Source organism: Symphalangus syndactylus, chromosome 4 (assembly GCF_028878055.3).
Source record: "Symphalangus syndactylus isolate Jambi chromosome 4, NHGRI_mSymSyn1-v2.1_pri, whole genome shotgun sequence".
In the NCBI taxonomy this organism is placed as follows: Eukaryota; Metazoa; Chordata; class Mammalia; order Primates; family Hylobatidae; genus Symphalangus; species Symphalangus syndactylus.
Window position 1 is genome coordinate 29,531,991 of NC_072426.2, and position 26,952 is coordinate 29,558,942.

Below are 26,952 nucleotides of genomic sequence, written 5' to 3' on the forward strand. Positions count from 1 at the left end.
AAATTCAAATTAGATCTATGAAAATAATCTAATTCTTAACTTCCTTGTATCTATAAAAATAACATATAAAGGCTTTGCCCATTTTTATTCTAATATTAATTTAGAGTTAATAATGATTAATATTTTTGGATTGCTACTATGTGTTTTGTTCTATTTGAGGTGTTTCAATTTGCTAACCAGATATCTGTCTCCAAAGCCCACTTTCTTTATGCCATTTATCTGTCCAGATGTGAAAATGTACATTTTTGAACTGATGGAAAAAAAGAAAGGTTAGTTTTATATTCAAGGCCACGTAGGTTGTAAGTAACGTACAGAACATGGGCCCAGACTCAGGTCTCCTGATTTTTAAGAGGCTACACAGGAAGATTCATCATATGTTTGAGTTTACAGAATGCAAATGAATCTTGAAAAGCAAGATAGATGGGACAAATTAGTAATAGGAAAAAATATTGAGATAAATACTTCTGTTAAGAGTTAAAATGTTGAATTTAAACAATAATAATAATAATAATATACTTTGCTCTTTAGTGGGCCCATGCATCAAAACTCTGATCCAATTATCTTTTCTTCCATATAATATAAATAAGGGTTCTCAAAAATCTGAATTATTCTGTTCCCCTGAAATCCGTGGTGGATGAAATGAGAAATATTTTAAAAACAGCTCAGTTGGAACAAGGTGGTATTTTAAAAATAATTTACTTTCATAAGGTAACCTTATTTATATCCACAGAGTCTATAGCTATGAGTTAAACATTATATTTAAATGCTAGGTTTTGTTTGAAAAGCATCTGGGCATGGGTCTCATTTTCAGTAATGAGACCAAAGTAAAACTAAAGTCAAAAAAAAAAAAGTATAAAAAGCACACTATTTTGTTACTTTGGAAGGCAAAACATTGAAAAAGACAAACCACTCCATCTTCAATACTGAAAAAAGGAAATACTGATCATTTCTGAGCACCTTGTAACAGAGGACTGAGACTAAAGAATAACTTTCTTCTTGCTAACTGGTGGCAAACAATTTAACAATTTCATAATCTCTAATATGAAACATTTCAAGTAGATTCAACAATTTAAAAAAGACACTGGTAAAGCTTATCAAATTATTTATCATTTAAATAAATTCTACGATAGAAGAAAGAAATCATGTTTTCCAGGAATTATTTATTGTGCATCTAGAGAGCCCACTTTTTTTTTTTTTTTTTTTTTTTGTCTTTTAAATTCTGGGATACATGTGCAGAATGTGCGGGTTTGTTACATACGCACACACGTCCCATAGTGGTTTGCTGCGCCCATCAACCCATCATCTACATTAGGTATTTCTCCTAATGCTATCCCTCCCCTAGGCCCCCACCCTCGACAGGCCCTGGTGTGTGATGTTCCTCTCTGTGTGTCCATATGTTCTTATTGCTCAACTCCCACTTCTTAGATCTCAAGTGCTCACCTTCATCTGTATTCACCCTCCCAACTTTTCTTAAACCCACTTCAATCATACTTTTGCCTCAGCCACTCAAAGCCAGCTGCTTTTGTCAAAATCACCAATGCCTTTTACATTGCTAAAAGCAATATTTATTTTCAGTCCTTATCTTACTTGACCTATCTTTGGCATTATTCACTATCCTTTCACGGCAACAACGTCTCGATTCTCTTCCTATCTTACTATCCATTTTTTCTCATTCTCTTTTGGTGGTTTCCCCTTTTCTCCCCTACTTCTTCATTTTGGAGTGGCCCAGAAGTGAGGAGTTACTCGTCTTTTCTTTATACTCACTCCCTTGCTCAATCTAGTCTAATCTCACAGCGTTAAAAATGTCAGTACTATTATGACTCCTAATTTTAATCTCCAACCTGGATTTCTCCTCTGAATTCCACAATCCATATCCAACTGTGTACTTCATAACACTGTGTAAGTATCTAACAGACATTTCAGATATAAATACCTGCAACAATGAAATTCTGATTACCCTCCACGAACCTCCTCCACTCATGATCTTTTCCACTTTAATGGCAGCTACATACTTACAGGTACTGAAAACAAGAAACTTGGAGTCACCTCCTGCTTCAGTTGATAGATATGGAAAATGTGAAAATCACTTTTTTGAAAATTGAATTTGAAGTTCCATCTTCTCATTTCACAATACAGTATTAGTAGATTATATATGCCAAGAAATACTCTATGTTAGTAAACTTGAGATGAAAAAATAGTCTTATGTCAATGTAGTGAATTCTGGTCTTATCCTACTGAAGCATTAAAGGTAAATATTGCAACTTTCAAAGTTAAGGTAATACCACATTTTAATTTGGATAATGTTATAAATTTATGAAATATTTTTCTATATTTATATGTAAAAATAGAAATATAATCATATTACATGTATAGTAAATTCCATTGTTCTATGCTATTGTAAACCTAAACCTTTCTTGTAATTAGTCTGAATCTCGTTTTTCATTAGATTTTTAAATTCCATGAGCATAAACACTGTAAATGTATCCATTTCATTCACTGCTAAAATTTCGGACAATCCTTGGTATATGGAGGAAAGTCAAATATATATTTATTTTTACTTTTCTGTATTTTTAATTTTAATAGGCTTTACATTAAATATTTTTTAAAAAATTAAGTGAATGTGACATCATTCTAATTCCCGTTCGATAGATATTTATGGATGTTTTTTCAGTGTGTGTGTGTGAACGTACACAAAGTGGAAATTAATGTGAATGTACAACATGAACACCTTAGATTATAGAATGTCTTTATTCACACATTTTAAAGGTTTGTGATATCTGTAAGTTTACCTATGGGTAATTAATACTGATGCACATTCTTGCCAGTCTTATGAATAGGCCTCACCCAGCCCCCTCAATCATCAATTATGATTCCATCTCTACAGGGATGGTGCTATGAACAGGATCACGTATAATCTTCTAGAAGGTTTATGCATTTACATGTAATATTTATGCAAAAAGGCCTATTTATATGAATTTTTAAATGGACAGTGGCTTAAAGAATGAGATGTTAGTTGTGACTTTGCTCTTAACACATGGCTTAGATACATTTTACTGTCAGAATGATGCAAATTGAGGACTTTAGCATGATTTCGACTGTGTGTACTCTTCCAGTCCACTCAACACATTTTAATTTATTAATTTAAATTAATAAATTACTTGCTTTACTTACTGAACTATAGCTTTTAATACCTAGTTCTTAGAACCTACTTGGCCAATTTTCGCAAACATTGGATATCTTAGGAGGAGAAAAATAAAGAGGGAGGGAGGAAGAAAAGGAGGAAATAAAGGATGGATAGAGGGAGTGGGTAAGGAAAACAAATGGCATTCTCTTTCCACCAGAGGTAAGGGACAGATAAATGTTAAAAATCATGGCAACCACACAAGACAATCATTCTCAAACTCTGATGTGCATAAGAATAGAATGGAAGGCCTAATAAAAAGCAGATTCCCTGGGCCGGGTGCGGTGTCTCACGCCTGTAATCCTAACACTTTGGGAGGCTGAGGCAGGTGGATCACCAGAGGTTGGGAGTTCGAGACCAACCTGACCAACATAGAGAAACCCTGTCTCTACTAAACATACACAATTAGCCGGGCATGGCGCTGCATGCCTGTAATGCCAGCTACTCGGGAGGCTGAGGCAGAAGAATTGCTTGAACCCGGGAGGCAGAGGTTGCAGTGAGCCAAGATTGCACCATTACACTCCAGCCTGAGCAACAAGAGCAAAACTCCACCTCAAAAAAAAAAAACAAAAACAAAAAAAAACGTAGTTTCCCACACCCTATCCACAAAGATTCTGGTTCATATGTTGGTGTTAGAGGCAAGGAATCTCCACTTTTATCAAACTGTCTGTGGTGGTTATAATGTGAGCAGCATGTACTTTGACAGACATTATTCTGGGTGTGGCTACTCAAACTCCAATTTTTAGAGAATCTTTCTTTTTAGCCCTATTGGTTAGGGCTATTGGTTAGCCCTATCGGTTAGTGGACCAGTCTTTACTAATGGATAGCCCTTATTATCTGGAGCAAAAACTCCAGATAATACAGTGCATCCAAGAGCCAATGTTGTCACGTCAGAAGATTTAGAGTCTAGTAACTGAAACTGCATGCAATTATACAATGATCAACTGTGCAGCTTCAACACCACTAAAATTGTCATGTGACTCTAGCTTACCAAAGATTGCTCGTATGTCAGTGGGAATACTCTACAAGTAATAAACTCAGTCTTAGCTAGTATTCAATATGTCATGGTCAAATCCTCTTGACATTCCATTATTCATAATTAATTAGAATTAAGGTATGTTGGTGTATGTGTGCAGGTATGCATGTGTATACGCAGTATCAATATAGTCTTGGGTGTAAGCCGCCGTTTTTACTTTATCATTTTTAAATAAAGGAACCTCAGATTGAGAAAAAAAGCAGAGAGAAGGTAATTTGAAATACAGAAAGTTTTTGGTTTCTAGTCAGAGTCAGAGAAAGACAAACGCATACAGAATGTACCCGGAAAGCAGATAATGACAACGTTCTGAGTAATAGTATATTCCTGTTGCTAGTGACTAAACATAGGATATAAGGCTACTATGTAATTCAAAATTTTCGCTTCCTCTGTTCTCTTCCTGGACACCACACCTCTTGCTAAACAGCTCTTCAGTAAAGCCTTCAATATACAAGCGTATAATTTTTCCAAGTTTCTTCACCCAGCAAGGTGCAGGCTGCATATTTATCTTTATATGAGGATGATTCTGAAAAACTGGCAAATTGACTGAACTACCAATGATTCACGCATATCCTTTTATTCCTTTATTTTCAATTTTAAATTCAACTCTCAAGTAGACAAAGAAGATTGTTTGCTTTGGTTAATTTTGCTGGAGGGCTAAATTATATATCCTCTCTTTCTTTATGGATGGAAATTGCATTTCCTTAACATTTTAAAAATCACTTTAGACAGTTAAAATATGTTTACTTAAGCTTTCAACTAATTTATTTTTTGGCAATAACAATATTATTAGTGCATAACCTTCAAATAGCCTGACATTTGGACATGTTTGTCTTGGAATTCAAATGTGAATTACTTGTACTTTTATTTTAAAATCAAAATGTTAATAAAACTCTCAAATTTTTCTTTAGCAGACAATTCATTGCATTGAATTTTTTCACAGGTGGAAAGTATATGGTTGTGGAACATATACATCCTGAGTTGGTTACAGTAAAGAAAAATAGGAGGAATCATAAAACTCTAAAGAGTCTGATTAAAAACATCAACATTTAATCCAATTACAAAGTGTTGCAAAAAAGAAAGAGAAAAGTAATCTATGCTGTTAGAATCCTATAGTGGAAGTCTGTGGTTGTGTCAGGTGGAGGTAAGGTGATTAGTGACTAGGAGGAGGCGTAGGAGGCGTATGGGATGTTTGTAGCATCTTTTTTTTAAACAAAAATCTGGTTGTTAGTTACATGATTAACTTCACTTTGTGAAAATTCATCAAGATATACACTTTCCTGTATGTCAGCAGCATGTCAGCATTTCAATTAAATGTTACTAAAAAAATAAATTATGAACTTGCTCCCCAAAAAGGTGTACATAGACTATCCCTCCCTCTCCTATCACAGGAAAATAGGATATGGGCACTCAAGTCCAAGTGGTAATTTAATAACAGCTGCCCTAGGAAGTAACATGGAAAACCAACATTATGAAGATACATGAAAATTAAAGATGCTTCCCTCTTCAACCATTTGTGTTCATTAAAGATAGACCCCAAAAGTAAACTTGGCCTTTTGCACTTTCCCACTAGTGTTTCCCAAACACTGTGGTTTCCAAAGCCCTGCTTCTTATCTGCTGCCTTAAAATAATCTAAGGTAATTGTTAAAGCAAATTCCCAGGGACTCAACCAAAATATCTGACATGTATCTGCTGTATTGCTTATTTGTTTTCTTTATTAATTTTATCATATCTTCCTAAGTTTTCAAGTAATTTTAATATATGACTTGCTCTCAAAATTTAGCATCCGAAAATCACATGTAAATCTTGATTCTGTAGGGATAGCCCTGAAGTCTGCCTTTCCAAAACGAGCACATCCCCTGGTCCTGATATGTAGAATCAGTAGTCATTTGGAATCTGTTGGATCAGGCATTTTAGCTTCTCTCACACAGGCTTATAGGTAGCTGTTACACTAAAAAAGCCTAGGGTGAGCAGCTGAGGCCAACTCTGCTCTAGCCTTTTATGTAAGTCATTATCACTCTTCTTCACTTTCAGCAGTCTCTTAATTTGGACTTAGTTGGAAACAGAATGGAGGAAATTCATTTATGCAAGGGAATTCTCTGTTGGATCCTGCAGCTCACCGAAGCTCTACAAAAGCTATGGGTCCAAAGCAACAGTAATTGGTAACAGGTTATCAGGTTATATTTCATGTGTGTGTGTGTGTGTGTGTGTGTGTAAAATGTCTTAGTGAGGGATGACTGTGAAAAACCTGTGCTCCATGAATCAATGAACATATTATCAACTAACTAAAAATTATTAGGTTTTTGCCATTAAAAGTAATGGCAAACACCACAATTGTTTGCACCATCCTAATAAAAATAAGAATATCCTATTGATTCTTGACCCTACTTATAAAATTAACTGCCTTAAAACCTACAGGAGCCTCCTTTATTCAAAATTTAATACTCTAAAAATTAAAGGATGCATAAACAGTTTGACTTTAAGCCAATTTATTACTATTACTAAACATACTCAAAAACTTATAAATAAATTCAAAAACCTATAAACTTCATGAGATAAAATACAAATAACTGTTGTATGCTGTAAAGTTTGTTTGCAAGGCTATACAGCAAAAGAGTATATTCTTGGTTGGAAACAAATACATTTTTTTGTATGACAAAAAGGAAAAGAAACTTCACTAGATAGAATATAGGCAGCACATACTTTATAAAGCTTTGTAATATAACGACGAAATAATACTGACACATTTCGCACCTAGGGAATATTTTTAATAAAATGAAATACTTTCTATCTTCACTTCAAGTAAGAATATGCCCATTCTGTTTATAACTTGTTACAATGAAAACATGAATCCTCAAACTCTTGTATACCTTTCAATGATAAAAATCTTTCTTTCTGCTTAGAGCATGAGATATAAATTGACACTGGAATGACTAAAAGGATTTTGAATGATTTAAAGAAAAAATAACCTTGCCACTCTGGGAAGACCACAGATTCTGAAAACTCTCCCTTATCACCAAACTTGTTGAACTTTTTGGCTGGAGTTTGGAACGTGAGAATCATCTTGGGTATAAATAGCAAGGTCAGCCAGGTATAAAATTCTGATAGTGATAAAGGGGTAACTTTTTTTCTGTGAATCTTCCAACTTATGCTTTATTTTTATTATTTTATCCTGCCTTTTGCCTTCCAACCAGCAAAGCCATCTTATCCTACACTGAGATCTGATCCCATTCCCAGTTTTTTCTCAGCCAAGAGAAAACCACACTAAAGTACCTTCTATGAATTAGTCAACTAGAATAATGTATTTTATAATAAGCAAATTTTAAAAAATCATCAACATAAAAATTATATCTAAATCGGTTATTTTTCAGAGCCTAGAAGGTATTGAGGGTGAGAGGTCAATGTTTCTCCACCTACCGGACTGTTCTTGAGACAAAAAATAATAAAGAGTTTTAGCCTACAAGTTTTTCAATATGCTCTTTCATTGTTATATTTCTATGGAACCAAGAAACCTATGAAGAACGATTACTTGGGAACATATATATAGAGTGCTAAGGATGTTTATGTGTGTGGGGATTGCAGAATGGGGAGACATGGCAAGGGTTCAGAAAGTGCCTCTCCTTTGAACATTTTACAATGTTTGGTCTTGCTGTCGTACTTTTACAATGACCTTTGCAGACAAGAAGGCCTTGGCAAAAAGCAAGGTACTCTGATAAGAATGGATAAATTGCCTTTCTTCTTCACAAGCAGTTACAGGTCACCTTGTGAGGAAGGAAAAAGGCCAAATAAAATGTCACCTCTGTGTCTTTTGTCAGTTTGTGCATTTCCACAGCCACTATATTCAACTGCTACATTCTATTTCTGTTCTAATGCTGCTGCATGAATAATGGTATGAGACAAGAGGACATCATACTTCCTTTCCTTTTATTAGCTTCCATAATTGGCATAATAGTTAATTAATTTAGGCTAGTACTTAGAATTTTTAGAGACAAACCAGTGGAAAATAAAAAGACATGGTGTTCTTTCTGAAGAAACACAAATATTGTTTTTTGTTTGTTTGTTTTTTTTTTGTGTGTGTGTGTGTTCTGGTATTATTTATTATTTCCTAGTAATGGTAGTGTTGCTCTTCAGCAATATTTTTGCTTAACTCATTAAGACAAAAGTTGTAAAAGGTAAAGTTTTTAGACTGACTTCTTTTTGAGCTTCTACATCCTCTGTGATGTATTTCAGTATGTTATCCGAGTCAAATTGTTGCCGTTCTCATGATGTGTTGTTGGATATGGTATCAGGCACCCTGTGGAGGAACTCTCTGGTGGGAGGTCGCGTACAACGTCACACTGTAGCAGAAAACCTGAAGGATACTCTCAGCTGTCTTCTCTGGTATTTGATCCCTTAATTCTATCCAAGTGTATCACTTTATCCTTAGGCAGATTAAATTTCATATTCTACCTCTGAGCTCATTTACTCACTCTGTTACACTTAAGGTAAAACAGATATAGTCATTTGTCTTAACCATTCCCTCTTATTTAGTGATATGTTCAAATTTCCTAACATAAAGTCTTTTCTTCATCATTAATTAGAAGCATTAGTGATCTCATATAGAGAGTCTTGTGGAATGTAGTTTTCTCCCAAATTCTTCTTGGCCCTCCATGTTTAAGCCAGTTGATAACATCCCCTTTTGTTAATTGGATGCTATGACATATCATGACAAAAATTATGCTTTGTGTGGCAATCTGCTAAGTTTTAAAAAAAAAGGAGAACACAAAATTAAAAGACAAACACTTATTGGTGTATCAAAGGTCAATTGATTTCAGAAACTGTAATATTTGTTGGAAATTCATGGAAAGATGGCTATTTCATTACTGATAACAAGTAATGCCTGAAATTTCTGTGGGGTGATTTTCTCTAAAATGTATAAGAGACATTTACTTTGCCTTACCTTAGAGACCTGGCTATTGGGGTAGAAAAGATAAACTTATTATATTATTTAGTATCCTATTGAACTGAGATGTGGTGTGCAATGGATTTAATATTTGTATCTCTTCAAATTCATGTGTTGAAATCCTAATCCCCAATGTAATGCAATTAGGAGAGGTAATTAGGTCATGAGAATAGAGCTCTCTCACAAAAGTAATTAGTGTCCTTACAAAAGGTACCCCAGAAAACTCTCTCACCCTCTCTCCTTCAAGTGACGATACAAACAGAAATTGGCAATCTGCAACCCAGAAAAGGAACCTAACTAGAATCCAACCATATTTAGCATGGATTTCCAGCCTCCGGAAGAGTGAGAAATATATTTCTGTTGTTTATAATCCACCCAGTCTTTTGTACTTTGTTAGAGTGGCCTGAACTGACTAGTATGTGTGTGTGTGTGTGTGTGTGTGTGTGTGTGTTTCATTCTTGCCATAAGAATAAGAGTAGGAATATATTGCTAGAATATTTCCAGATATAGAAGATATGTCATTCGTAGCATTTGTCTTCCTTCTTGTAGCTTGGCAGTAGCAGCCCTGATGTTTTTTCTCTTGTCTAACTCTGAGTCACTCACGGCCCCTGTTCAATCTCACCTTAAGGGAGTGCCAATCCTTTTCTTCTCGTCTTTTTTTCTCTCTCTCTCTCTCTCTCTCTCTTTTTTCTTTTTGAAAACTGATGATATACGCATTAGAGTAGAAAGAATATAACTTATATTTCACATCTCCATAACAGATTTAATTAATTTTATTAGCTTTTTCATTTTCACGGTCGGTCCCATCCTTTTCATTTTGAGAAGTGAAGACTGATGATCTTTGACTTGCTACTCTGCCTGACTTAGACACCTGTGATCTTTCAACTTGACAACGTCTCTGTGGGAAATTCAGGTAGGGGGCAAATTGTAAATTGGCTTGAAGGCAACATGCAGCAGCATGATCTATTTTTTGTTGTTGTTTTAGCGATACTCTGTTGGCAGTGTGAAAAGATGGATAAGATGCACAGAAATGAAGCATGGTTTTAGAGACTGCTTGTGTAAGATCATGGGCCAAGAGAATGTGAACTAATTGCAGTGGATGAGCAGAGTTGAGATATTCAAGAGGATTTCAACGGTATCAAGAAGGGATTCTATGAGGGACTGAGTGGGAACATAGGAGAGTAGAGACCTTTGAGGAAGTGGAAGTGTCTAGCTTGGGTGGGTGATCAACTGAAATATGATTAACTGAAAAAGAGAATAGAAAATAGAAGGTTTGGAATTTTTAAAGGATGTTGTATTTTTAATTTGTCACAATTAAATAATAATAGGTGTAATTATCCAACCAATAATTGAAAAGATGTCTGTAGACATGAGAAGTAAAATATGTCTCCTCAGCACCAAGAAAAATGCCAGGCACCTGAGAAGCACTCAACAAGGATTAGACAAATTGAAAACTAGCAAATGTCATATGCTTTAAAATCATTGAATCAGGGTTTTCTGGTAAATTTCTATGAAGTAAAATATAACTTCCATCATTACTCAAATAGTGACTAAACATTTTCTAGAGTTGTGGCATTAGTGACTCATGTAGGGACAGGGGTTGTAGTAGCTGTCCTCTTAGCCCTCAATCATTTCTCAAACGCTGTTTTCCTGTAACTCTCAAATTACTGAAGGACGACACCTTGCCAGGGCGTCAGGCACATCAGCACTAAGAGTCAAGCTTCCTAGTTTTAATTCCCTGGCTAATTTTCTATTGCAAATATGTAATTTTTCTTTAGAAGAAATACATTTTTTGACGCAGTCATAAATAGCTTTAGTTGTGCCATGACAAAGGTCTGACATTTTTTCTAGGGATTGAATTTATGTGGAAATCTATTTGATGCATTTGCATCTTTTTTTTTTCTGGACAGAGATGCAAGATCAAATTTTATCAAATGCACACACATTCAAATGTAAGTATTTAGACAGAGTGAAGATGTAGGTACACAGATTCGGCAGTCTGAAAAGATTTACTGTGCCAGGGAGAAAATTATTACAACAAATGTTTATTAAGCAGCTTCTATGTGCTGTATATAGGTAGGTGTAGTGGCATTGGATGCAGTGTAAATAAATGTTTTGCAATCTGCCCTCCTGTAAAAGTTGGGAGAAAATAAACAGGTACATTCAATAGAGTAATTGGGGCCACTTTAGGGACCAAAAGGCTGCAAAAAATCGGCTTCCTAAGAGTGGCTATGCCTTTCTAGGGCAAATGTCTTCTTAGTTAAAAACTGAAATATCAATTTGAATTAGACTGTTGACAAGAAAAGGGAGGAATGATTCAGGAAGAGGGACAGTATCTCTAAATGCTTACATGTCAGAAAGAGCATGGTCAGTTGAGGGCACTGGAAGCGGTTTAGTATGTTTGGAACAGAGGGTGTGCAAGGTAACTAGTGAGAGCTCAGGGTTAATGAGCTCATGAGTTGGAAGGAAAAGAAGTTAAAAGGCAGCATGCTAGATAGAATAAGTAGGTCAGTGAGTAACAACATGAAAATCAGAGGAAACATGAAACAATTATGCTTCTAATTTCATTGTGATCTTTGCTCTTCGTTGTTAATTAAAGGGATTTAGATTAAAACATGCAATTGTTATTTGAAGAACTGAGATAGTAAATTATTCATAATTTATCCATTTAATTGGCCTTAATAATTAATGACTAATAGCTTTGTATTAGATGCCTGAAGTATAAATATATCAACGGATAACACTTTAAAATATTTCACTTACAATACTGAAAGTGATTTTACGGACTTTGTAATAGATGGTCCACACGTGAACTAATTCACTCTTACCAGTGTTCTTAAATGTGATTTCATATTTTTACATCATAGGTGGTTTTTATTTTATGAATGTAGTGATCAAATAAATTATCCAAACTGGGACATTTAAAAGAGCAAGAGAGGTATTATGAATAATTACACAAAGACAACAGACATAAACATGTACTATCCTGGGTAAACCAAATCTATGATTCTTGTTCACAGTGTATATCACATTTTAAAGTATGCTTAAATGATTACAATTATATAAAATTTAGGATAGTGTTTTGGAATGGAACAAACTTTTTCAATTGCATGTTTTAATCTTTTCGTATTCTAAAGTTTGTGAACTATTCCATTTTGTCTTCCAAGTTAAACCTTTACATTTTTATTTGTCATCATGCTGAATAAACCACAGAGAGAAAAAGAGAAAAAAAATGAACATGATAAATCTCTAATTCGTGGCACTCACCAGCTGTTAAATACACACATAGCTTTTTAAAGCAGAATTCTTCTTCAAAATGTAGGAGAAGATACTTCATTTTATTTTTTCTCTGCTTTTGAAACATAGATTGGGATCTAGTCCAACAAAAACTTTTAGGGCCAATGAAAAAATGAAGTATTATTAAAGTAAAAAAAGAGAGAGAGAGAGAGAAGAAATTGAAAGATTTACTGTGGAGGAGAACTGCCAGGTTGTAGCATTTCAATGGTCCCTGAACAATGCCACAATACTCCGTTATTATTCACGCAGGTGGCACATTATTATTACAGTTAGACATCTTTGCTTATTATGCCCTTGACTTCACACAAAACATAGTAATTTGAATCTAATATTGTCTGTTAAAACTTCCATTAATAAAATAAAGTGTTATTAAAACAAAAAAAATCTGTGGCCTATTGTAATTGATTTTTTTTTTTTTTCTGTAATTGATGGACTGAGTTAGGCTGTGCTCAGGTACACCAGGACAGCTGAATTCGATAATAAAGGAAAATAATTGATGTTTGGTTTCACATGTGACAGTTTGGAAACAGTGCTTTGTCAAATTTCTTAATTCCCATAGAAAGCAGCACCACAAGATTTAGGTAGATCCACAATAGAAAATCAGTATACATTGTGTAGTTTTATATACTCTCATAATAATTAACATAAAATAGTCAATGTAAGAAGGTGAATCTCATGCATGGCCATTTAATACAACTGGTTAAAGTAGTGTTTTTTGTTGAATAACTCCCAAACCCTTAATAAATGAAATCCCAGGAAACTGTAGTCATCCTTCAGGCGGTCTCCGTGGTCTGACTCTATACCTCATTTCTCTGTTAACTGCTTGTAGCCTGTGCATTGTCTCCAAGCTTTTACTTCTGTGCCTCTTTATGTTCAAACATTATTTCCCACTTTTATTCATTGGCCATACTCTTTCAATCCAGCAACATTTAACTTGGGGCGATCTCCAGAAAATCTTCCCTGAGTATCCAGATTAATTTAAATGTCCCTATTCTGTGTGCCGTTACTGCTTTTTACATGTCTTCCTCTTAGCATTTGATGTATTTTATCTAACTTATTTGATTATATGACTGTTTCCCTTTCTAGACTATAAGTTTTTTCAAGGACAAGGATCGCTGAATAAACATAGGTTCTGTGCTAAGGACGTATCTATTAATTGTTAAACTAGACAACCATTTCTAAGTATCTGCATATTTGTGAAGTGAAAAGAGCATGACTTTAGTGTATATAAAACTAAATTTGAATCTCAACTCTGCCCCTTATTAGTAATGTAACTCTAAGGTAATCACTTACCTTATCCGAACTTTAGTTTCCCCATTTTGTGCAAATGAGAGTATTACTAAAGTTGTGGCAACAATTCAATGAAAAATGCACATAAAGCAGCTTAAACAATGTTCATTCTCAGTAAGCCTCCTTACCTTACTTCCTTTTCCTTTAGTAGATTTACATTTTTCAAAAGGTAGAAAAATACCGTCGGGATGCATTTCTAGAGGTTTTTTTGAATGCTTAAATATGAGAAAGTTATGTACTATATACAAAACTTACACTGAATCTTTGCTTTTGCCTTTTCTTGTACTTACAATGCCCTTTTCCCAGTCCTCATCTCTGCCTGGCAAATTCCTGTTCTTCCTTCACTGCTTAGATTAAATCTCACCATCTCAATGAAGTCCATCGAAATTAATTAGAAGAATATCTGCATTTTTATAGTATCTAATGATTTTATTAAAATATAGATAGACTATTAACCCAAAAGTGAAATGCCAAGTAGATTAACTTAGCTTCGAAATTATTTCAGGTCTAAGGTTATCTTTCAATATAAAGAAAATAATGAGATGTATATTGAAAGCATCTTTGGATAGGCAAGACCTTTTACTTTTATGTTGGAAAAATCAGTATTAAAAATACATTAAAATAAAATAAAGTAATAAAAATGAAAACAAAGTTAAAATAACATATAAATCAAGCACATTTTAGATGTCTTAATTGGTCATGTTTTTGTGGTAAAATGCTAATTCCTTTTAGTAGAAAAATAATGTTAGAGGATATAATGAATTGTGTAGAATTGTATACACTTGACCAAGGCATTTGTTACATATAAGAATATTTACTATTTTATCCCATAGTGCTATAAAAAGTAATTTTAGAGAAAAGCAATGCCATGTATTAAAAGTGGACTTCACTTGGGTTTTTTTTTAATAAAAAATTGACTGCTGTCCACATTAATTTTAATTTTATAACATAAAACTGCCTACAGTAGCGTCTACAGATTTATCCGATTAGCAGTTCATAAACACAAGGAAATAAGATATTAGCTTAATTTACCTTAATAACCAAATCAAATTTCTGGTGAAAGTCTCTGTTTACTGGCTCCAGGAGACTAAGTTCTGCTGTCCTAGGATGCATATGGAAAAATCGTGGGTAATCTTCAGGAGTCCCTGCAAGACATTGACATTTCAGTACATAATTGAGAACAATAAGTAATATGTGTATCTGCTTTATCTATTTCCCTTCATTAACTGAGGAACAAAGTTACAATTTCATTAGTAAATTAAGTTTCAAAATTATGCAGTTCAGGGAAAGCAGACAGAAACGTGGTATATAGTTATTAATAATTAGCATATCAGTAAGAAAATGGAAAATGTTTGGATGATTTTTGAAATATTTTTTATTAAGAGAGCTCTAATTAATTTGAAACTTCATCACATGAAAATAGATATTAAGTGGAGGGAGAATAAATTTTTGATTATGAAATTTTATTTTAATGGTGCATAAATCTTAATTATAACTGGTCTTTCAACATATATTGTAATAAATGATTAGTAATTTGTACCAAATAGTGAGATGCTTGGAAATTAATATGAACATATTTTGTTCCATATATTATTTCTTAAGATTAATACAAGCTAATTATGTTAACCACAGTAAATTAAATATAGGTTCTGATGATACTTAATGTCTAGACAGGGTATTTATTTAATTATTTATTTATGAGATGGAGCCTTGCTGTGTCACCCAGGCTGGAATGCAGTTGCTTGATCTCGGCTGACTGAAACCTCTGCCTTCCCGGTTCAAGTGGTTCCCCTGCCTCAGCCCTCAAATAGCTGGGATTATAGGCATGCCCCCACCATCTCTGGCTATTTTTTGTATTTTTAGTAGAGACAGGGATTTGCCATGTTGGCCAGACTGGTCTTGAACTCCTGACATCCGGTGACACACCCGCCTTAGCTTCCCAAAGTGCTAGAATTACAAGTGTGAGCCACCACGCCTAGCCAAGATGGTATTTCTTAATGTATTTTAATAATAAAAATACATTTCTTCATGAAAAAATTTCTTCTAATTGTACCATCTTCCTTTGTGTACTGCAACATTCTTTTCCCAAAGTGAAGAAGTCAAATCATAAAACTGTATAGTATATACATTTGTAAAATTAATAACCATAAGAGAAAAATAATATAGCTTCCAATTAGGGAAATCTACTCTAAATGCTAAATGCTTTATATAACTAATCATCAATAACTCTGTAAATCATTTTCATTTTACAGATGATGACTTGGGAGACTAGGGAGATTAAATGACTTATTTAAGTTAAAGGGACAATCTGAAACAGAGCTTTTATTAAAAATCCAGGCTGCCAGATGTTAAAACACATCAAAAAATGGGCTTATTGTTACTACTTATTTTCCTCAACTCTGAGACAAGAAGGGAAATTCTACTGGGCAGTAAATGAGGGGGAAAAAAAAAAACCAGAAACATATTTTATACCATTAAAACCGACCGTAAAATCTACAAATAGTCAAAATTATAGATGAAATGTAATATATGATACAGGAGTTATCCCTCCTAATAGGAGAGTCATACAGAAAATCATAGAGTTTCATACACTCTTCATGGAATATACATGAGTAAACCCCAAATGAAGAAGATATTCATAATAAATAATTGAAAAAATGAGCATTAGTCATAGATGAAAATGTGGATAAATTTTACTCTAATGTGAGAGTGGGCACACCTTTCCTAACTATGGCTCAAAGTCAAGAAGTCATGAAGAAAAAGAGAGGTAAGTTTAACTACATTGCAAAATTGCATGATGAGACACAATAAACAAAGTAAAGCCACAAGTGACAAACTGAGAAAATACTTGAAATTTGTGTCGAGACGACCAGGCGCGGTGGCTCACGCCTGTAATTCCAGCACTTTGGGAGGCCGAGGTGGACGGATCATGAGGTCAGGAGATTTACACCATCTTGGCTAACACAGTGAAACCCCGTCTCTACTAAAAAAAGAAATATAAAAAATTAGCCCGGCGTGGTGGCGGGTGACTGTAGTCCCAGCTACTCAGGAGGCTGAGGCAGGAGAATGGCGTGAACCCGGGAGGCAGAGCTTGCAGTGAGCCGAGATCGCGCCACTACACTACAGCCTGGGCGACAGAGCGAGACTCCATCTCAAACAAAGAAAGAAATTTATGTCGAGACAAAATGTTCATATCCCTAATATATGTATAGGTTTATAAATTAGCTAAAAATAGGGCCAGTGAGGGATTTAGAAAGTGTGGGGCTGGCCGGGCACGGTGGCTCACGTCTGTAATCCTAGCACTTTGGGAGGCTGAGGTGGGCGGATCATCTGAGGTTAGGAGTTCGAGACCAGCCTTTCCAACATGGTGAAAACCTGTCTCTACTAAAAATACAAAAATTAGCTGGGCTTGATGGTGCGCGCCTGTAATCCCAGCTACTCGGGAGGCTGAGATAGGAGGAGGCTGAGACAGGAGAATCATTTGAACCCGGGAGAGGCAGAGGTTGCGTGAGCTGAGATTGTGCCACTGCACTCCAGCCTGTGCGACAAAGCCAAACTCCGTCACAAAACAAAACAAAACAAAACAAAACAAAACAAAGCAAAACAAAACAGTTTGGGGCTAGAGAAAAAACTGTTCACAGAAAGAGAAAGGCAAATGACCCTCGATCATAAGCAAAGATAAGCAAAGATGCTTATCTCCATACATAAGAAGAAAACTACAAATTAATCCTACATTAAGATTTCATTAGTCACTTAGATTAGCAATTGTCCCAGTTGGAGACGGTACTCTGTTGGCGAGACTGCAGGAAAACAGACACTTTGGACATGGGTGGTGTTAATACAAGTGTTGTAAAATTTATGAAGGAGAGTATGGCATATGCTATCAAAATAATATTAATGTTTACTTTTTGACCCATAAATCCCACAGCTGGACATTTTCTCATTTATAATAATGGAAGATAAATGGCCACCTAAACATACATCAATATCGGTCTGGGTAAATAAATGGTGATACATCCTAAAGCAGATGATAATTCAAATATAATTATAAATGATAGATATCTTTACCTATTACTATGGAGTTATTTTCAGCTATATTAAGTAAAAAAAGCAATTTGGAAATAAAGGCCGATAATATACTAATCTTTAAGAAGAATACACATGCATATTTACAAAGGAATACATACACACAATAAAAAATCAAAGATAGACTGTAACATAATAAGTTGTTACTTACGAGAAATAGAGGGAACATGTGGAGAGGATAGACATTGAAACTAAATTTCATTAACTGTATCATGTTTTTTAAATTTTAGAGCTACATATGTTGTATATTATTAATTATAAAACTAATGAAATTCAAGGACTTCTCTAAAAATAAAATAAAATAATTCAATCTAAATGTATATTTAGTTGTTGGCACAAGCACAAACAAAAAAGAACTACCCCAGGTGAATTTTAAAAGTAGTATTGACATCACACCCACAGTGTAATATAGGTGAAGTACAAAAGAAATTATAAAACACAAAAAGTTAAGCTATCTACAGTAATCATATTGGTGGTATGTTGTGATTCTAAGATAGTTATAGGAGTATTTTACAATAAATAAGTACATTATTATGTGTCATTCTGATTCTATTCTTTTCAATATTGAAAGCTGGATTCTTGGCAGGGGATGATAAAGAGATAGAAATTAAAAATTAAAGAGGTAAAATAGAACACCTATGGTTTTGATTTTGAATTGGCAGTGGAAGTTTAAACTCAGGTTGTAGTTTATCTTAAGAAACAAAATGCATACAACATAGCTCTGAATGCTGAAACACAGAACTATATATAATGGCCAATATAGAAGCAATTAATATTTCTAATGTTCAGACTATGGTTTTGAAATACTATTTACCAATAAAAGCAGTTAAGATTTCTGAGAGAGAGAGCTGATTTCAGGTCCAGTGCAGAAAATCAACAAATAGCTGTGAAACACCTGCTCACACCAAGTAGCAAGAAAGAATTCCAAGACTACTAAACTGATGTGAAAAGTTTTCAAGAGCCAAAAGGTTTTTTTTTTTTCTAAGCTAAAGATAAGGCAATTTGAGCATCAATAAGGATCATATCAATAATGATTTGAAACAGATCAAATATGCTTAAATTCATAAGTTTATGACAGTGTTGCAAAACAATGTATTGATCACTTTTGGAGCCTGCTAGAGAAATATTTTGTAAATTAGAAAAGAAGAAAACAGAGCATGCTTTTTCCATATGATCTTAACATGGGGTAAACAATTGATTAAAAAGTGTCTCATTAAGAAATTATTTCAGCTAATAATTTAAGAAGAGTAATAATATCAGAGTGCCATCATTTTACAACCCCTCATAAATGAATGGATCATGGCATTGAGCACTAAATGCTGCTAATATCACACAAAAGAGATAAACCCACATATATACCTCTCAATAGAAGAATTAATTCAACATCATCTGCTATGGCCTGAGTTGTCCCCCCACCATTAACAATTTTATGTTGAAGCCCTTACTCCCAATGTGACCATTATAGAGAGATAGACCCTTTTAAGAAGGTAATCAGACTAAATGAGTTTATATGGGTGGGCTCTTAAATCTGATGGGACTGGTGTTCTCTTTGTCTCTCTTTCTATCTCTTCCCTCTCTCTCCGTCCAAGGGCACACAGAGGAAAGGCCATGTGAAGACACAAGAAAGCAGCTGGAGAAGCTTCATCAAATACCAACCACGAAAGCACCTTGATCTCAGGCTTCCAGCCTCCAGAACTGTGAGAAAACACCTTTCTGTTGCTTAAGCTACTCAGTCTAGGGTGTTTTTTAATGGCAGCCCAAGCAGACTATTATACCATCTATGAAACAGTTTTGAGAAAACCCAACAAAGAAACAAACAAAAAATGTTATTTGATTAAGTGTCAAAATTTATAGGAAACATATGGGACAGAGTAACATGTAAAATTAAACCAAGGAAAGTACAATTAAGACGATGAGAAACTCCATAATATAAACAACTTGACTTCTCAATAAATGAATCACAAGAAAACAATTTAAAAATAAATGGAAAGAGAACCACTGTAGATTAAAATAGACTTAGGGCCGGGCAGGTGGCTCACACCTGTAATCCCAACGCTTTGGGAGGCTGAGGCGGGCAGATCACGAGGTCAGGAGATCGAGACCATCCTGGCCAACACAGTGAAACCTCGTCTCTACTAAAAAGAAAACATACAAAAAATTAGATGGGCGTGGTGGTGGGCACCTGTAGTCCCAGCTACTCAGGAGGCTGAGGCAGGAGAATGGCGTGAACCTGGGAGGCTGAGCTTGCAGTGAGCTGAGATAGTGCCACTGCACTCCAGCCTGGGTGACAGAGCGAGACTCTGTCTCAAAAAAAGAAAAAAAAAAAGAAAAGAAAAGAAAAAAAAAAGGAGACTTAGGAAAGGCTGGGCTTGGTGGTTCACGCCTGTAAGCCCAGCACTCTGGGAGGCCGAGACCGGTGGCTCACAAGGTCAGGAGATCGAGACCAGCCTGGCTAACACAGTGAAACCCTGTCTCTACTGAAAATACAAAAAAAATTAGCCAGGCGTGGTGGCGGGTACCTGTAGTCCCAGCTACTCAGGAGGCTGAGGCAGGAGAATGGTGTGAACCCAGGAGGTGGAGCTTGCAGTGAGCCAAGATCCTGCCACTGCACTCCAGCCTGGGTAACAGAATAAGACTCTGTCTCAAAAAAAAAGAGAGAGACTTAGGAGAAGTGTCAATACCAACGTGTGGACTTACGTGAATTCTGGTCCCCTTGCATCTCTCCCTTTCCAAGAAAAACAAAAACAAAAAAGAAACTCTAAAAAACAAAAATAATATTTGTGAGAAAGTGAAAATAAACACTGACTGATATTTAATATTAAATAAGGATTGTTATATATTTTATATGTGCTATGATATTGTAGGAATGTTCTAAAAATAGTTATTTTAGAAGCATAAATTCAAATATTTGTGGATTAAAATTATATTTTTTTCAAAATAATGAGGAAAAAAATTGATAGACATATACATTTTAATAAGTTTGGCCAAGTCTTCATAATTCTTGATACTAAGTGATGCCAAATGGTGATTTTATTTACTATCTCTTATTTTATATATTTTTCAGTAAGAGTTTTCAAAAATGCAATATAATTTATCATTTGCTTTGGGTTGCTTTTACCCTAGCTTTCATCAGCATAGGATGGAGCAGGGATCCTGGAAGAATGAACCCAAAATGCTGAAGATAATTGAATAATAGGCGCTGAGCTGGGAAAGATTTTCATTTCCCAGAGAGTAATACTTAACTAGCTGTTAACTAGTTACTATGGTGAAAATGTTATAATCTCTTTATTTGAAAATGATCTAGCTCATCTAAGTTTCAAAACAATCTTATGGGAAAGATATTTATTACTTGATCTATGAAGAGACCAACACTCACAGAAGTTAAGTAAAATATTCTGAACTCTCATGGTTAGTAAATGACTGGGTCAGAAGTCAAGGTATCTAAATCCAGAGTGTAAACTCTTTCCTGTTATGCTGTATAGCCTGAGTTCAGTGAATTAGACACTTTGGCTTCATCGGCCATCTCTTTCTGGAAGGTTGGTTTTTAGACATCCTTATAGAATATTAACTCAACAAGAGTATAACTAGCAATTTAAAAATACATCTCCTTGGACAAAGAGAAAAGCCAAGTGAAATGTATTTCCCTGCATTTCTTAAAAGTGTGATGCTTTTCTAGTGAGAACTAAGAACACTTAATGTTTGTGCTTTCATTATACACAATGTTTACAGTCAACCTAAAGCTGTTCTTTAGAAACAGCTTTGATTGCCTAAATTTAGATGTAAAATTGATAACTATGTTTATTATCACAATTATAAATAATATAGTGAATTTCAGCACTATAATTATTAGAGCCAACATAATTAGTGGTTGCCAAAACATTTATTTTTATCTTATATATGCTAAGAAAATTCTACATTTTTCACTTTTTCAGTATTATAGAGGAAATGGCAACCTAAATTAATCCCTTGGTGAAAAGCTTACAATTTTGAAGATTATGGGTTTTCTGTAGGATAAAGAAAAAAATGCTACACAATTATCTTTATATATTTAAAATGTAGAATTTTAATTACACGTGTTGATCAAGATAGTATCACCATGATTAATATATATAATATATTATATATAACTGAATATATATTATATATATAACTGAATATATATTATATATAACTGAATATATATTATATATAACTGAATATATATTATATATATAACTGAATATATATTATATATATAACTGAATATATATTATTCAGAGTTCTTTAGAGAAACAAAACGAATAGGCTATAAGGACATATTAGCACTGACAGTGAGAAAGAAAGAGAGAGAGAGAGATTGATTCTCTCAATCAATTGGCTGATTGATTATGGGAATTTGTTGTTCTAGTCCATTTTCACACTGCTGAAAAGACATACCCAAGACTGGGCAATTTACAAAAGAAAAAGGTTTAATTGGACTTACAGTTCCACGTGGCTTGGGAAGCCTCACAATCATGGTGGAAGGCAAGGAAAAGCAAGTCACTTCTTACATGGATGGCAGCAGGCAAAGGGAGAGAGAGAGCTTCTGCAGGGGAACTCCTCTCTTTAAAACCATCAGATCTCATGAGATTATTCACTATCATGAAAACAGCAGGGGAAAGACTGGCCACCATTATTCAGTTATCTCCCACATGGTCCCTCCCACAACATGTGGGAATTCAAGATGAGATCTATGGCCAGAAACGGTGGCTCATGCCTATAATCCCAGCACTTTGGGAGGCTGAGGCAGGCAGATCACCTGTGTCAGGAGTTCAAGATCAGCCTTCATAGCATAGTGAGATCCCATCTCTAGGTGAGATTTGGGTGAGACACAGCCAAATCATGTCATTCTGCACCTGGCCTCTCTCAAATCTCACATCCTCACATTTCAAAACAAATCATGCCTTCTCAATAGTCCTCCAAAGTGTTAACCCATTTCAGCATTAACTCAAAAGTCCACAGTCCAAAGTCTCACCGGAGACAAGGCAAGTTCCTTCCACCTATGCATCTGTAAAATCAAAAGCAGGCTAGTTACTTTCTAGATAGAGTGGGGATACAGGCATTGGGTAAATACAGCCATTCCAAATGGGAGAAATTGGCCAAAACAAAGGGTCTACAGGCCCCCAAGTCCAAAATCCAGCAGGGAAGTCAAATCTTAAAGCTATGAAATGATCTCCTTTGACTCCATGTCTCACATCCAGGTCATGCTGATGTAAATGGTGGGCTTCCACAGCCTTGGACAACTCCACCCCTGTTGCTTTGCAGAGTGTAGCCCCCTCCTGGTTGCTTTCATGGGCTGGTGTTGGGTGTCTGTGGTTTTTCCAGATGTACTATGTAAACTCTCAGTGGATCTACCATTCTGGGGTCTGTAAGATGGTGGCCCTCTTCTCACAGCTCCACTAGGTGTTGACCTAGAAAGGACTCAGTGTGGGTGCTCTGGCGCCAAATTTCCCTCCTGTACTGCACTAGCAGAGATTCTTCATGAGATCCCTGCCCCTAAGCAAACTTCTGCCTTGACATACAAGGCATTTCCACACATCTTCTGAAATCTAGGTGGAGCTTCCCAAACCTCAATTCTTGACTTCTGTGCACTCACAGGTTCAATACTATGTGGAAGCTGCTGAAGTTTGGGGCTTGCACCCTCTGAAGCCAGGACCTGAGCTCTATGTTGGCCCCTTTCAGCCACAGCTGGAGCAGCTGGGACACAGGGCAATAAGTCCCAAGTCTGCACACAGCATAGGGATCCTGGGCCCAGCCCACAAAAACATCTTTTCTCCCCAGGCCTCCAGGCTGGGAATGGGAGGGGCTGTCATGAAGACCTCTGACATGTCCTGGAGAAATTTTTCCCATTATCTTCAGGATTAACATACAGCTCCTCGTTACTTATGCAAATTTCTGCAGCCAGCTTGAATTTCTCCCCAAAAAATGGGATTTTCTTTTCTATCAAATTATCAAGCTGTAAATATTCTGAACTTTTATGCTCTGTTTCCCTAATAAAACTGAATGCCTTTAACAGCACCCAAGTTAACTCTTGAATGCTTTGCTACTTAGAAATTTCTTCCACCAGATACCCTCAATCATCTGTCTCAAGTTCAAAGTTCCACAAATCTCTATGGCAGGGGCAAAATGCTGCCAGTCTCTTTGCTAAAACATAACAAGAGTCACCTTTGCTCCAGTTACCAACAAGTTCCTCATCTCCATCTGAGACCACCTCAGCCTGGTTTTCATCATTAATATCATTATCATCATTTTGGTCAAAGCCATTCGGTAAGTCTCTAGAGAGTTCCAAACTTTCTCACATCTTCCTGTCTTCTACTGAGCCCTGCAAACTGTTCCAATCTCTGCCTGTTACCCAGTTCCAAAGTCGTTTCCACATTTTTGGGTCTCTTTTCAGCAACACCCCACTCCTGTTACCAATTTACTGTATTAGTTCATTTTCACACGGCTGATAAAGACATACCAGAGACTGGGCAATTTACAAAAGAAAAGGGTTTAATTGGACTTACAGTTCCACATGGCTGAGGAAGCCTTACAATCATGGTGGAAGGCAAGGAGGAGCAAGTCTCATCTTACATGGATGGCAGTAGGCAAAGAGAGAGCACTTGTGCAGGGGAACTCCTCTTTTTAAAAAAAATCATCAGATCTTGTGAGATTTATTCACTATCACAATAACAGCAAAGGAAAGACTTGTCTCCATTATTCAATTACCTCCCACCTTGTCCCTCCCACAACATGCAGGATTCAAAATGAGATTTGGGTGGTGACACAGCCAAGCAATATCATTTGTTATAAGTGCTAAGTGCATCTACCATCTGCAAATTAGAGAACCAGAAAAACTGGTGGTGCATTTTTTGCCAGGTCCAGAGGCCTAAGAACCAGGGGAGTCATTGGTATAAGTCTCAGAATCTGAAAGCCTCAGAACTAAGCACTCTAATGTTTGCTGGCAGGAGAAGATGGATGTTCCAGTTCGAGAAGAGAGAACACATCCTTCCTCTGCCTTTTTGTTCTATTCAGGCCCTCAGTGGACTGGATGATGCCTGCCCATATTGGTGAGAGCAGATCTTCTTCACTCAGTCTTCTGATTCAAATATTAGTCTCTTTTTGAAACAATCTCTTAGACAGACCCAGAAATAATGTTTTACCAGCTCTTTCTACATGCCTTAAACCAGTCAAGCTGTGAAATAAAATTAAGCAACACAAGTAGCCTTCTCTCTTGTCTGTTTGCTTTCAACACATCGCAGTGACTTTTGGTTTACATTTGGCCAGTTAAAGGAATCTGTATTTTATAATACTAATTTTACACCAAACTAATGCTCAAAAAATGAATAAATAGCTGAGAAATATCTCTGCAAATAAACCTGAGATTAAAGGTAACACTAATGATGTGTGTAGAAGTGAACACCAACAGAGATGGAAAAATCACTTCCCATTCCTCTGCTAAAACAGCTTAATCAGTCATGTTATTAGGTCAAAACTGGAGATCCAGGCAGACCAGAAATAAAGTCAGACTGACAATTTTCATGTAATTAATACAATTATTTATAACGTTGACTTATATCTAATACAATTAATCATTTTCTATGTGATATCGGAACACTGAAAATTTAATGACTGATACAATACATGTATAATTCTTAAATATTAGAGTGTGTACTCAAAAATATTTTTTAATTCATGGGATGAATGATCAGAAAACTTATGTATTCATTATAAAATGTAGCTATCATTAACTAAATATTGTTTTGGCTGTGTCCCCACCCAAATCTCATCTTGAATTGTAACTCTCACAGTTCCCACATCTCATGGGAGGAACCTTGTGGGAGGTAATTGAATCATGAAGGCGGGTCTTTCCTGTACTCTTCTCATGAAAGTGAATAAGTCTCACAAGATCTCACAAGATGGTATTAAAAGTGGGAGTTTCCTTCACAAGCTCTCTTTTCTTATATGTTGCCATGTGAGACATGCCATTCACCTTCCACCATGATTGTGAGGCCTTCTCAACCATGTGGAACTGTAAGTCCGTTAAATCTCTTTCTTTTGTAAATTATGTAGTCTCAGGTATGTCTTTATCAGCAGCATGAAAACGGAATAATACACTAACATACACACACAATCTTGCCTAAACTTATTTACGTCTTAAAGTTCAGAGCTCCATTTTGTGAACCTTCTCATCTCCTTGAATTACTTGAATTAGATCAAAGATGGAAAACATTTTTTGTGTCCTAACAAGTAAAATACTCTTTTTTTCCCCTCAGCTTAAATCTGGGCAGGAGTTGTTCTTGCTTTGACCAGTATATGATAGTAGATTATTTCTACTGATTCAGTTCTGGGATCAGTCCTTCAGAAGTTTGATAGCTTTCACTTTTGCCTTCTTAAAAGGCAGGCGCACATGCAATTAAACGGACTATTTTAAATAAATTCTATAAAGAATATTTTCTTTAAAAAATAATTTCCAAAATGTAGAAGTACATTAAAATTAGAAGAAGCATTCTAGAGGATAGTAAGGCATGAGGAAAAATACACCTCAGGGGGTATGTTTAAGGTTATATAATGTTTGAAAAAAACACATGTGCTCAGCTGTAAGTGTTCTAAGAACTCAGTTGTGTAGCACAAGGATCATGAAACAAAAGAAAATATAAACAAAAAATAAGAAAACAAAAAAGGAAACAAAGAGAAAATATGGACTCTGATAACTGTGAAATATGAAATACACAATGAAATATGATAACTGTGAAATATGAAATAAACAATAGAAGAAATGTAGGGCCCATGAACATTTTCATGCCTTCTCAATGTGATATATGCATTGAGGAAGGGATAAAAAATGTGTTTTTCTCTTCACATTTCCAATATGAATATACTGTATACCTGGCCATGAAAGTGCTATACTTGATAATACCTACCAGAGTTAATGAAGGTTTATAAAAAAATTAAACCAAGTTTTCTGGCTCTAGTATCTCTATTCTTAATCAATGGGTGACACCAACATTTTAGTTGCCAGAATATTCATATTATTAGAATCATACTTTGAAAAATAAGAAAAAATACTGTCAACAATATAATATTTATGTTTTAGTATGTAACATATATCTCATCTATATGATA

General features: G+C 35.3%; 1 protein-coding gene across 9 annotated transcripts in view; it reads right to left on the reverse strand.

Annotated features, from left to right (window-relative positions):
- PCDH15 (protocadherin related 15) overlaps nt 1-26,952 on the reverse strand; it is a 1,819,045-nt gene that overhangs the window by 406,479 nt on the left and 1,385,614 nt on the right. For all 9 annotated transcript variants that reach the window (XM_055274344.2, XM_055274341.2, XM_055274340.2 and 6 more), the window contains one exon: nt 14,776-14,888. In XM_055274344.2, the coding sequence (XP_055130319.1) occupies nt 14,776-14,888 (113 nt within the window). The remainder of the gene's footprint in view (nt 1-14,775; nt 14,889-26,952) is intronic.